This window comes from Empidonax traillii, unplaced genomic scaffold (assembly GCF_003031625.1).
Source record: "Empidonax traillii isolate 1590-97213 ecotype Southwest subspecies unplaced genomic scaffold, ASM303162v1 scaffold5:size3517227, whole genome shotgun sequence".
NCBI classification, from domain to species: Eukaryota; Metazoa; Chordata; class Aves; order Passeriformes; family Tyrannidae; genus Empidonax; species Empidonax traillii.
The window spans coordinates 641893-654610 of record NW_020955198.1 but is presented as its reverse complement, the minus strand read 5'-3'; the positions used below and the strand labels follow the sequence as shown (position 1 = coordinate 654610).

Genomic DNA, 12718 nt, shown 5'->3' with positions numbered 1-12718 from the left:
GCCCCGAGGTGGGGGGAGGAGGGTAGGCTGATGGGCTAGAGAGGGGTCCTGTGCTTGTCCTGCACAGTGGGGCCCATGCCAACCCTTACTGATTTCTTTGTGCTCATCATGTTGCTGAAGTGTCCAATGGCTCCTGCTGAGGTGCCAGACATGGCGATGGCAGTGTCTGGGCCAGCTAGTGATAGCGAGTCAGCAATCACCTGCTTATCAAGACTCTGTGAAGAAGCAGATGGTTGTAGCCACCCCTTCCCCAGGAACAGTATCTAAAGCTAGTTAGGAAACAGTTCAGACGTTGCAGTTTCCAGGTGGGCGATACAAATGTAGGACTAGTACTTTAATCCTGTAACAGAAAGGAACAAATATCAGGTGTTTCTTGTCAAGATTCTTGCTACCTTTTCTACCAGGCTGACAGAGCACAGGGCATACAGCATCAGTCACTGCTGCTCCCTTTGTGGAATCCTATGTTTATTGCCTGAATAGTTTGGAAAGTTACTTTGTTCTAAGGACCAAGTCAAGCCACCTTCTAATTCCCCCTTAGAAGGTGTCAGTCAACTGTGTTTTTAATGCTAAAAACCTTGCATTTTGAAAGGTAGGACTCTTACTTCATCCTGGATGACAAGAACCATGGCAAAAGTTTTTCCAAAGCAGCCTGGGAGGGGACATTTGGTGGTGGAGATGTCTGTTGGTGGAAACTGCTGGCAGGCAGGCAGACAGAGGAGAAAGGTGATCCTCAACTTTCCTGTTGGCTCCCAGGTGATCAGCAAGAATGGAGAAGCTGAACAGCCAAAACTGTCTGCAGAAGCAGCAATAGCGAGGAACTGTTCTCCTGTGAGGAGAAAGCTGGCTTTGTCAGAAACAGCCTGACAACAAATGTGTGGCTTTAAGGAGGACTGTCAAGGACACATCACTGTGAGTTGATCTAATCCCCTTCTCTAACACGGTAATTGGCCTTGCGGATAGAAGTATTAGATGTGAGATAAGGACTGCAGTTAGGCTTCTGGCGCTGTCTTGCATGATGTTTTCATAAGGCAGGGAAAGTGGTGTAGATTAAACTAATCCAGCACAAGTACAAAAGAGGCTGGATAGTCATGCCGAGGACAGCTCTCAGTGACTTGGTATCAAAACGGAAGGACACATTGACAGTGACTCATATATCAGGAAACTTTACCCAAAGGTCTAGATAGTGAAGGTGGAAGAGTGGTGGGGGTGGTCATCACAGGTTAGGCAGTGGCTGAAGACTTGAGGCAGATGTTGGACAAGATACTGTCATCTACCTCAGAACACTCCTGTGTTTTAAGTAGTTAAAAATCCCTCATTATTAACCAAAATAATAATAATTTAAAAAAACCTTCCCCTATCCACTTCCATTAGATCTCCTTTCTTTCAGAATAAAGAAATAATTTCTGACTGCAAGGAATACCTTCATAGTGCACTTGTGAACTATGATCTGGCCACACTTTGATCTGTGGTTAAGTTCTATCTTCGAACTGTGATCTGGACAAACTTTGCCCAACCTCTTGCTCTTCGCCAGCTGTTCCAGATCTGAGAGACATCATTCTGAAGCTCTATCAGGATTCCTGTTAACGGTCCTGTTAACGTGCTGTGATGGTCTGCTAAAGGGAACTCCAAACCCAAAATGTGTGTTATTCCGGATGACATCAATTGCCCATTTAAAGGTCCACACGTGGCTGCTGTGGCTGCGTACAGCAGTGGTCCCCCATCCCCGCTGAGTGTCCGTGGGTGACACCGGCCCCTCGGGCCTCCCCCACCCCAAACCCTTCTCGGCACCCCACTCTTGAGGTGCGGGATGATCCCTAGACAGCATCACCCCGCTCCTAAACGCTCCGGCACGGCCCCGTCTCTGCCGCAGCGGCCGCGCTCCCCGCGCCCCGGGGCGGGCGGAGCGGGGCGGAGCGGGCGGCCCGGCCGCTCCCGCTGCCCGCGGCCGGCGAGGCGGAGCCAGCGCGGTGCGGGGCCGGCGAGCCGTGCCCGCCCGGCCACGGCGATGCGGCGCTGAGAGCGGCGGCAGCGCTCCCGCGGGCGGCAACGCCGATGGACGCCTCTCTGCGCCAGGTGGGCAGCGGCGGGACGGGGACGGCGGCGGTGCTGGCCCCTGCCCGGGGCTGGGAGAGCGGGGGGGCCGGGTGGAGGCCGGCCGGCAGGGTCGTGTCCCGGGGCGAGTCGGGCACCGGGGTGCCGCGCCCCGGGCCAGGAGCGTTCCCGGGGCCGTGGGACGCTGCGCTCCCCGCGGGCCTCGCCGCGCCCCCGCTGCCCCCTCGCCGAGATGGTCCTGATTGCACTTTCTCTGGAGCGCTGGGATGCGGTGGGTTTTGTCCCCGAGCGCTCCCCAGCCCGCCGCAGCACCGGGCAAGTCCGTGCGAGGGGCTGAAGGGGTTGCGGGAGCCGGAGCCCGAGCGATGCGTGGTCCCGGCAAAGCCGGCCGAGGGCTGCTTGCGGGAGGAGAGGGTTTGTCGCATGATAGTCATGGCTGCCCAGAGCCGGCTCTTTAATCCTCTAGAGCGACTTCAGGATCCGGAGCCTGCTCCTGCCTGCGTGTGCGTGTCACGGCGCGGCTGTCGGCCAGGGCACCGGGCCGGTGAGGGGCCGGGCAGCGTGCGATGGGAGTCCCCTGCCCCTCTGTGCTCCTGACCAGTCACTGTTGTGCCGGCGGGCAGAACGGACTGGTACCTGTTAGTCGCGGGCTTTGGTCCCCGCCTGGCCGCGGTACCCTCGCCGCTGTGCACACAGCCGTGCGGGGCACTGTGCTGACGGGGGGAGCGAGTGACAACACGTTCTCTCTTGCCCTTTTCCTTGCCTGAGCGTGCACAAGTTTTCAGCCCAGCCTGGTGATGCCTTTGGTTGTGAGGGGCAGGTGGGTGCAAGGCTGGGGCAGCTCTTGCTGGCAGAGTGAATGACAGCGGGTGCTTGTGGCACTGGCAGTGGGCACGGCAGGCACTGTGGGGTGACAGGGCCATCCTAAGGTCTGCGTCTGAGGTCTGAAAGCCTCCTGTTTGGAGCAACAGACATCTGCCCCCTCTAGCCCCGGATGCTTCCCAGGCTATTAACCCCAGTGACTGGCCTTGCAAATCATGGGTGCAGTGCGGAGCTAGCAGCCCCTCCGGAGCAGCCCGTAATCGGTGGGCTGGAGCAGCTGATGGGCTCGGGCCTGCCCCCTCCCTGGTGAAGCACTTTCTTTATCAGAACAGATGTTTTCCCAGATCTGGCCCCAGCGAGGAAGGAGTGGCTGCCCTGGGGCTGTGTGGCTGGGGCTGCCCCGCAGCATGCGCAGCAGCAGCATCGCCCAACATCCTTCAGTCATTAACTGATTAACCTGCTGCTCCTGGAAGCCTGGGCCATCTGTATCCAATCAGCTGAAGGCAGGGTTTCCCAAAGGGCCATTTCACCAGAGCATTTTTGGCCTCCCCTCTGTCAGGAAGAACCTCCTGGCCTCTTGCAACAGAAGTAGCCACCGAGGAGCCTGAAGCACTTGATGGGAATGGGAGGCTGGAAAGGGGGATGCCCAGAGGTGCATGTCTCTGCAAGTAATACCCATCAGAGAATTGCCTGCTATGTCCAGCTCTGCTTGTCCAGTCACGATTCTGCCATTATCTAGAGAAACAGGGATTTCCAGGGAAGGACTCAGGGACAGTCCTGAAGCCAAAGTTTCTCTAAGAGTCCCACATCTATTGTAAATCACAGGCTGGAGAGCTGGGGTAAGCATGTATGGAAAAGCATCAAGCTTTGTTTTGCAGGAAAGGCCATGGGGGTAAGAAAGAAGGAATGCTTCCCCAGAGCGGGAATGTTTGGCATTTGCTGCACCCCAGCCACTCTTCCTCTTTCTCCATGGGGATGATGGGGGGGGGGGGGGGGTGGTGTGTGTTTCCTGGTGGGAGGGAAAGCCTGAGTAGAAGGGAGTTGCTTCACCTCTTTCTGCAGCAGCAGCAAATGAGCTTGTCCCAGGGGATGCTTGTCATCTCTTACAATGAATAGCTTAAACCCCAGCATGTTCTTGGTCTTGCTTTAGCAGGCTCCCATGCTGTGCTTGCAGCATTTAGATACCGTGCTCAGCAATGTGATCAGTATCTGGGGTTAGGTGGGGGTGCCATGGGTCTTCACAGCTCCCCTGGTTCCCCCTTTGGCAAGCTGGAGACCAAAGGAGTTCCTGTTCTTTGAAGTTTATCTATGATAAGTGGCTTAGTGATGGGTTCAACCTTCTTGTCATCCAGGCTCTCCCAAGGCGGGAATAGTTTTGGTCAGTCGTGCCAACTTGACACTACTGAAGGGATTCCCATGTGCTGTGCCCTCCTCTGCCTGCAGACCCCAGGGATAGCAAGCTGTCCTGGGTGTGTGCAGGGCGTGTGCTGCCACCGTTCTTCCCCTGCAGTGTCCCAGGTGGGCCAGATTAGAAAGCCTTCATCCTCAGCAAGTGATACAGCACAAAGATGTGTGCCTCTGCCATCTGAGGTCTGCTGTGCAGCATGTCTGAGATGTGATGGATGACACCTTTGCTCCAGACGGGTCTGAGTGGAGGAGCTGAGACAGTGTGTGTGCTCCGCCATCTCCTTTCTAGGCTGCTACAGCAAGTCCTGTGCCAGGCAGGGAGGAGGGGCCCTGGAGGCCAGGGCTGTGGCACGGTGACAGATGATGGTTTCCCTGTGTGTCTGGAGTGCGGGCAGGATGTGGGGTGACACAGAGGATATGACTCGCTCTCCAATATTCCCCCGAGCAGTGGGAATGTCATGGCCAGAATTAAAGGAGACACTTCTCCCATCCTGTCCTTCTGTACTCCAGTTGGAGTGACCAGCCAGCACAGTCCCATTGTCAGCCTGCGTTGACCAGCAGCATCCAGTGGAGTCACAGGTGTCATTCTCCTTCTCACATGCCACTGCCCTAGAAATGCTGACATTTTAAGCGTTTTCCTCATTGCTCTTTTGGTGAAATCCAAAGCTTTTCTTCTGTATTGTAAAATAAATCCCCTGAAGTTCTTAAGCTTTCTGATATGCAGAGAAAAAGGCAGGGACTTTGTGCTCATGTCCTGCATGGCTGTGATGGTCAAAACTGTCCTCTCTACAGCTGTCATGGTCTTCACTTACTGTTCCGCATTCTTCCCTTCTTTCTCTGACTATTGCCTTTTTCTTCTTTTGGCCTGGGACATCTGGCATGGAGGTAGGGAGAGGAGCCATCTCCCCCAGGGACACATGCAGACCAGGAGGGAGTCTCAGAGTCAATTCCATGGAGGAGCACAAAGGTTACCTGAGTTGCCACCATGCATGCATCTGAGCTGCTTTCTTGGCCCCAAACTGAGGTGGGAAGCAAGCAGCTCTGCCAGGTTTCTTTTGGTGTGGCATCTTTGCCCCAACTGCTGACTACCTGATGCAAGTAGGAAGTGCCTGGCTACTTCACATAGCCATCAGGGAGTCTGAAGAGTGTGGCCCTTTGCCAACCATGTGATGCTCAACTGTATTCACTGTCCTTCAGGTGTCTAATGGCTCCTTAGTCCCAGTGTAAACTCATTTGTGTAAACATTTGCAGGCAGGGTACATGGGTAAGGAGAAGAACTGAAGGAACTTGACAGTGAATGCATCTTTGCAGTGTGGAGCTGACCTGATCCATGGGTGCAGCAGGTACAGGACTGGTCTGATTTTTGGTTGCACATGAGATTCTCACCAGTTTTGGACTCTTGGTTGAAGCTGTCTGGCCACATCGCTCAGAGACCAATGTCCCCAGGGAGCCCGGATTGTGCTGGGTGGAAAGAGTTTGTACATGGCATGCTGGATTAGGTTTCTCAACAGCTTGGTTTGCCCTTCCCATGCTCCCTGCAACTGGGAGAAGGTGGAGTTCCTGTGAGAGAGGAGCCTGGCCGGATATCCTGGAGAATCTATCCAGAGACTCTTGTCTGAGATGAGGGAAATGGTTCAGCTGACTTGGATGACGCTGACCGTGAGTGATGTGCTGTCTTCACAGATAAAAGTGAGCTGAGTCCCCATGTGTTAACGACCACTGGCTTAGGAAAATGCCATCTTGGAAAGAAAAGGTACATAGAGCATCATCTTCTTTATCAGTAAGACTGCTCTTTAAAGGAGTATTCCAACAAAGCCTCTCTTCTCCCCTCAGGAACATGTGCTTTGCCAACTTTCCCTGACAGCCTCCTCTTAGTCTACTGACAGTATTGTGACCTCTTAGAAAAGAGGACCAAAGAGATTGGGAAGAGACAGAAACGCTGACTGTTACATCCATCCTGTGTATGCAATGCTCTCTGTGTCAATATAAAAGAGAGCAACCCCTCTCTGTTTCATTAGTCACTGTAGTTCAGCTAAAAGGAAGTACCACTGGTCTTGGAGATGTCTATGGGGCTAGTGTAGCATGGATGTTCTGAGATGCAGAACCATCTACCCCAGCTGCATCTCCCCCAAACCATTCGGAGTGATAAACTAGCAGATGTAGGACACAAGGTTCTGACTGACGTGTTCTGGAGCAGAAATTTCAGGGAAGAAAGCTCTTGTGCCAAAGGTGACATGAAGAAGTGTCTGGTGGAAGAGGGAGAGTCCTGCTAGCTCACTCCTTAGGGCATTCATCTGGAGCCAGGCTGCGTGAGCTGCAACCTTGTCACATCTCATCAGCAGCAAAAGGGTGGGCTGGCGCAGGCTCTCGATGAGAGTCTCTGTGTGAAGGATGCCAGGTTACCCTGAGCCAGCCTGCAGCTGCCCCATCATGGTCTCCAAAACCACCTTGTTCTGCTCGGGTTTCACTTCTTGCCACACTTTTATTTAACATAATAATCACAAATGTTTCTCAATTTCTTGTTTCCCATTTTGCTTTAAGGAGAATCTGCAAATTATTTAAATGTGATCATTAAGACTGAAACTTGTGAGAGTCTGGGTTTCCTGGTTATCCTCCAGTTACCCTAAACTCTGCAGTTCTGCCTCCTCATTTCCATCTGAGATTGCCCACAGTTCAGCAGTGCTGTAGAGCCAAGGTGAACCTTAGGATTAAAGGGTGGGCTCAGTTCTGCGCACACTGTGTCTCACCTGAAGAGACCCAATGTGCAGGCTGGAAGGTGTAAAGACCTTCCCCGGATCTTTGTTTGCGAAGACTGGCCGTATATATACAGAGCCAAGTCCCAGGAAAAACACCTACGGGTGGCCTGTCTGCCATGCTGCACTTGGCACAGTGTCCAAGGGACTTTGAGGTCCTGTCATTACAAATGGAATAATTATCTCAGCAACTGAACCGGTGGCAGGGCCTCTCATAGGTACAGCGATCACCATATTCAGTGAGAAGGTGGAAATTAGAGTTCAGACCAGGGTGGTGTATTAGACCTGTATATTCCTGTTACCTGTGTCTTGAGCCAATGAAGAAGATTTGGCTGAATCACACTTTCTGGAAAGGCTTCCTATTTCTGGAGAATCCCCCGCTTTTTGCAGTTTCTTCAAGTGGTTATGCAACCCTGTTTTAAAATAAATCCTTCTTCATTTCTAAAGTGTCTGGCAGATCCATCCGTTTTTGGGTCCTACTTTTCTTCTGCTTCATGAGAGTCGCTTTGTCCCATATAACTTCTCTGTCGGCAAAAAATTATTCTCTGTCACCAAGTTGCCTCTGGGTTGCTGGCTAAGGTGAGCGAGGAGGTAGCAGAGCAGGGATCTGTGTCCTCTGAGCAGGGTGTGGTTAGTTAAGAGGTGAGGTTTGCAGCCCATGCTGGGCCACACGCTGCTCCCCCCTATCAGTGTCTGGGCTAGATAGGGCAGCCCAAGCCCTGGCAAATCTACATAATGGCATTAACATTTTCACAAGTACTTTTGCACTACAAGGGATCTTTCTGAATAGTAAAAATGACTGAGCCTTTTATGTTGTATCTGGAAGGCTTCTTTCTCACTCAAAGGATAAGTAAGCAGTAAACTTCCTTACTCCTGCTTAGACATCCCAGACACGCATCAGCTCTTGTTTCAACCAAATGTCCTGGGAGTTTCTGCTGAGCAATTCACAATCCTCTTTGGGTCTGTGACTTTCCAGAAGACATTCCTCTGTTTGAAGTGCTCCTTACATTCCTTCTCTCCTGATGATGACCTTTCGGTTTGGCTGTACTTTAATCCCTTTTTTTCCAAACAAGTGGGCTGTGGAATCCACACTGCTCTGATAGTCTCATCCTTGTGGATACTTACTTATCTATCAAATGTTGGCATTTGCTGGTACTGTCGGTACTACTTTTGATTTTAGGTCCTTGATGAGAATACAAAATAGTACTGACCCTGTCACTGCAGATATTTGATAGAAACTCCCTCAATTAGTTGTGATTTTTCCCTATGCATAACAACAGTTCTGAAGTCCCTTTGCTGCTGTTTGGTCAAGAACTGACTTTTACTAGAATACTGTGTTCTACATGACCAGTGCCAGGAGAGTCAGTCACTATCCTGTTTATCTCTTATGCTTGGATGCTGAGGAAGGAGTCTTTTTGACTATACTTCTTTCTACATGCTGACTGACACTGGACAACGATTAAAGCCAGAGTATCCTTAAGATGAAAGAGCTGAGAGCAAAACCTCTGTCTTTTCCCTGGGGTCCTCAGACTAAGCAACTCATGATTACTTGGGATAATCCTTCTATCACTCCCATTTAGGCTCTGACCCTTTCAATCCCTCGGCATTTCCTCAGCATTACCAGACTTGTAAAACATTAATATCAGTTGGTGAGAAACTTTATTGGACAGATCTCTGGGAACTTTTGGACCTGTTGATTTTTAAAATGTTTTATGTCCTTTCCATTTACTAATATATGGGAAAGCACGTCAATATCGCAATGTGATGCAAGAGGGGTGCTTTCCAGGGATGTTTGTTAAAAACTTTTGCATGTCTTCATCATTACTCATAATACTGCCATCCACATCTAGTAGTTGGATCCTGCTACTAGCACATGTATGATTTTAGTTAGTAGCATTTAGTTAGGGAAATATGGACTCTTCTGTCTTCACTTGTCTCCCAACTTCTTTCTTACATGGGTTGTTTCCCCAGTTTTTCCCAACATTCACTCTTATTTCAGATGGACTGTGTGTCCCAGCTTAGAGGCACTCCACTTGCTGTCTGTGTGGTGTTAGAGGGAAGGACACTCAGGACGATCAAACACCGGGAAAATGTCTCACGTGAAGAGTTTAAAGAACCTGAGATTAGTTTATTAGTGAAATGACAAATAGGGGGAGACATGGCAAAAGAGCAGAAAATAATGGATGAGACAGAGAAGGTGGATTGAATTCCTATGTTCCTCTACCTCTGTCCACAAGAAAAAGGGATTTTCTGCTTCACAGTGATGAGACTGGTTTAAAAGCGTACATTTCTGTATAATGTGTGAGTAGGTGGTGGAACTCCACAAGGCAAGGAATTATTGAAATAAAGGTTGTGGCAAGATACAAAAAGGTATTGGACATAGTCCCAAATTATGCATAAATGTTGCAGAAGAAATACTGTTTCAAGGCTCTCATCTGAGATTTTTACAAAAGGCATTGCATTGTGGCTTCTTGAGGCACGATGTTGGAGCTGGTGTCTGTGTGATAAACTGCTGTATCCTCATGGCTTCCTGAGGCCCTGAGCTCTAGTGTGTGAACCTTGAAGATTTCTCGACTGTTCATCAGCCCAGCCTCACCCTTGAAGCCATAGGCTGAATTTGAGAGAGGGAGGGAACTGCAAGCAAGCTGTGTCACTATGTATTTGGTGGCAAGAGGGAAAGAAGACCCAAAGCAATGTCCCTGTTGAGAGCAGAGCAGGAATACCTTTTCACTTGCTCTGTTTGGAGCTGCAGGCTGGTGAGTTACAGTTTTGTTAGGGCCAGGCTGGGCTTTAGCACATGCCATGTTGCCTCCTTTCTCTCAGGGCTACAGAGATGATGTGGGAAAGCCACTGTTGCTGTGATGTGACAGGGAATGCACATCTATAGATATTCGTGTGTGTAACATGCCTGGGGAACAACATTGTTTTAATTCAAGTTTTAGGTGGGGAAGAGCTTATTGAGAAGGCAATATGAACGTAACTAAATTTAGTTAAGTTTTATGAACTAAACTTAGTATGCATTTTCAAGGCTGGTGAGAAGTTCTCAGGCAGTTGCAAAACCCTGTAGGACTGTTGCTTCAGCTGAGAAGGGGAGTGACTCCACTGCCCCAGTGGAATTGCAGGGGACAGCTCATCTTAAACGGAGCCTTGAGAGAGCATACAGTGAAGTCACACCTGCCTCCTCTCTGTGCACCTTACGCTCATGGCAGAAGGCAGCCCTGGAGTATGTAGAAACAGTTGGGGATTCGCTCCCTCCAATCCCATGGAGAGGAGTTGATGTGGTTGCTATAGCTGGGTAGTTGGTTCTTTGAGAAGATAAAGAACTACCTCCAAGGACCAGGCATTTCCTGGGAGATATTTGAAGCTGGGAGATGTGCTAGAGAGTGAGAAAAGAAGCTGTGCAGCAGCCAAACTGGGGGAGGAGAGAGGAACAGAACAGATGGGAGGGGGAGGCGAAAGGGGAGTGGGAAGCAGTGCACATACATCAGTGACCAGCAGTGACAAACTGCTCTTAGATGATTTAAAATGCACAAACCTTTTCCTGATATTGCTATTCTGCAAAGCTGCCGGCAGACTGACGGCTTTGCTCCTTAATTAGTGAGGAATGGGGCTGCTAATTGGCAAAACTAAAACGAGTCATGGGCTCACTCTAGGCTGCAGCTCTGGAGCAGCAGGACCCATGGCTGCAGTTTGTGCTCAGCACTACGAGTTGTGCTGGCTTGCAGAGGCTGCCTAGGCTCAGTGGGCTGATGTGTGGGAACCATGGGACTGGAGAGGTGAAGTCCAGTCCCTTTTTGCTCTACAGTGTGTCATCCTTGTGCCTTACAAGAAACAGACTTTTGTTTCTGTTACCCCTGCTGCTGTTGAGGTTTTGTCCCTCTTCCCAGCTACTCCATATTGGCTTCTGCCAACTGAGCTGTTGTTGCTTCTGTCTCTCTTACCTGTGGCATCCTGGGCTGCCCCTCCCTTTCAGCAGCTGGTCCAGGTTTTCTTGATCAGATCAGACCAGGAACTGACCGTATGGCTTCATTTCAGCCTGACATCAGAAAAACAGCAAGGTTGCATTCCTTACCATATGGATCTAGGGTGTCAGGGACTCCCCCTCCCCACCAATATTATATCCATTAGCTAAGGCTCTTTATATCTGTCCTATCACTTATTCATGATCGTCCAGATCAATCTGTTGAAAAGTGCATTTCTTGAAACCTGATTCCGGCTTTGTCTGGATTGCAAGGGCCTTTCTAGCCCAGTCTCTGCCTCGTGGTTTACAACCGCAAAGCCCACTGAGGAAAGAGAGCTGGCGTAGCGCAATGCTGCAAGGAGAGTCTTTTCCAAGCCTAGGAGCATGTAGATCCATCGCCAGGAAAAACACAAGGCTTGGATGCCCAACACCCACTGAACAGCCTCAGTGTGCTAGGAGGACAAAGGTATGTTATGTATGTAGTACTTACACTTGAAAACTTCCACCACCTATGTAGATTTTTGTCTCAGACTCTCAGTACAGGGGTGTACCTTTTTGAGACACCTCTGCCCCTTGAAGAATGGCTGATTGGGGATAGTTACCTAAATCTAGGCACTGCAAGAGCCTGTCACAGGATTGTGTTTGTAGATAGATCTGGAGGCTGAGACAGCCATGTTCATGCACAAAGAAAACATTAAAAATATCCTGTAATGGAAATAGCAGACAGTTGTATGCTTGTTTCATACACTGAAAGGTGTCTTCCTACCAAAAGTGCTTTTCCTCTCTTGAATAACCCCTGGAAAATTGATGCAGCCATTCTGGTTGTAGCCCCTGCTGAGCATGTTACTCCTGGGAGTTGTGTAGATTTGTGCACAAGGAGGAATGGCATGTCTGAGTGCACTTGGAGGGAGGCAGCACTGCCTTCTCATCAAATTTACCTGGGGTAGTTCATTCCTGCTTGTGCATGGGAAGAAACCATTTCCAGAAGAGAGAGAATATCCTGGGAGAACATGGAGATTCAAGGGTAGTCCAGAATACACAAATAAGAACAGAATATGATAACTTGTTTCTGAAGAGTGGTATAGTTGTGGAGTAGGGGCTTTCTCATGTCAATCTCTGAATGTGCCTCCTGCTGGGTTGGGAAGCTCTAGAGAGGCCACAGAGTGTCTTGTTCTCTGGAGCTTACCTTGCTGCCTTCAGTAGCTGAATAACTGATGAGGAAGATGTAGCTGATGTCTACACACTCTAATGTCTACTGCAGTAAGGGTTGTGCACTGCCATCTGCCTCTATGCCCATTTCCTGGGTACATCATGCAAGATCTCCCTTATTCTTTCCCTGCCCACACAGTTTACTGCATCTGCTGAGATGCAGATACAGGCATGTGAATGTAAGACAGAACTTCTGGTTTCAGACTTGTAAAAAACGGCATAGAAGGCCAAATAAATCTGTGGCTTCCAGTGATTTCTTGATATCATGAATACCAGGAAATGTTACTTATTTCTGACTCTAGGATCATATTATGCGAATAAAAAAAAAAGACATCTTAGAGTTTACTGTCCATAGTGGAAGGCATCATGGTGTGACAGGGAGCCAGTACTGATGAAACACTGCTCCTTATATGCAAGCAAATTTATTTTCTGAATTATAACCCCATGGTATGGGATCAGTTTTCAAGATTGTGCTTTGCTACGCACTTTGTGGCAAGGCCAGTTCATGGACAGA

General features: G+C 49.8%; 1 protein-coding gene across 1 annotated transcript in view; it reads left to right on the top strand.

The window, feature by feature from the left end:
- Window positions 1–2013: 2013 nt before the first annotated feature.
- The window catches only part of LOC114054940 (unconventional myosin-X-like), a 91250-nt gene continuing 80545 nt past the window's right edge, over window positions 2014–12718 (top strand). The window contains exon 1 of the mRNA XM_027878545.1: window positions 2014–2073. Coding sequence (XP_027734346.1) covers window positions 2053–2073 — 21 coding nt within the window. The 5' untranslated portion in view covers window positions 2014–2052. The remainder of the gene's footprint in view (window positions 2074–12718) is intronic.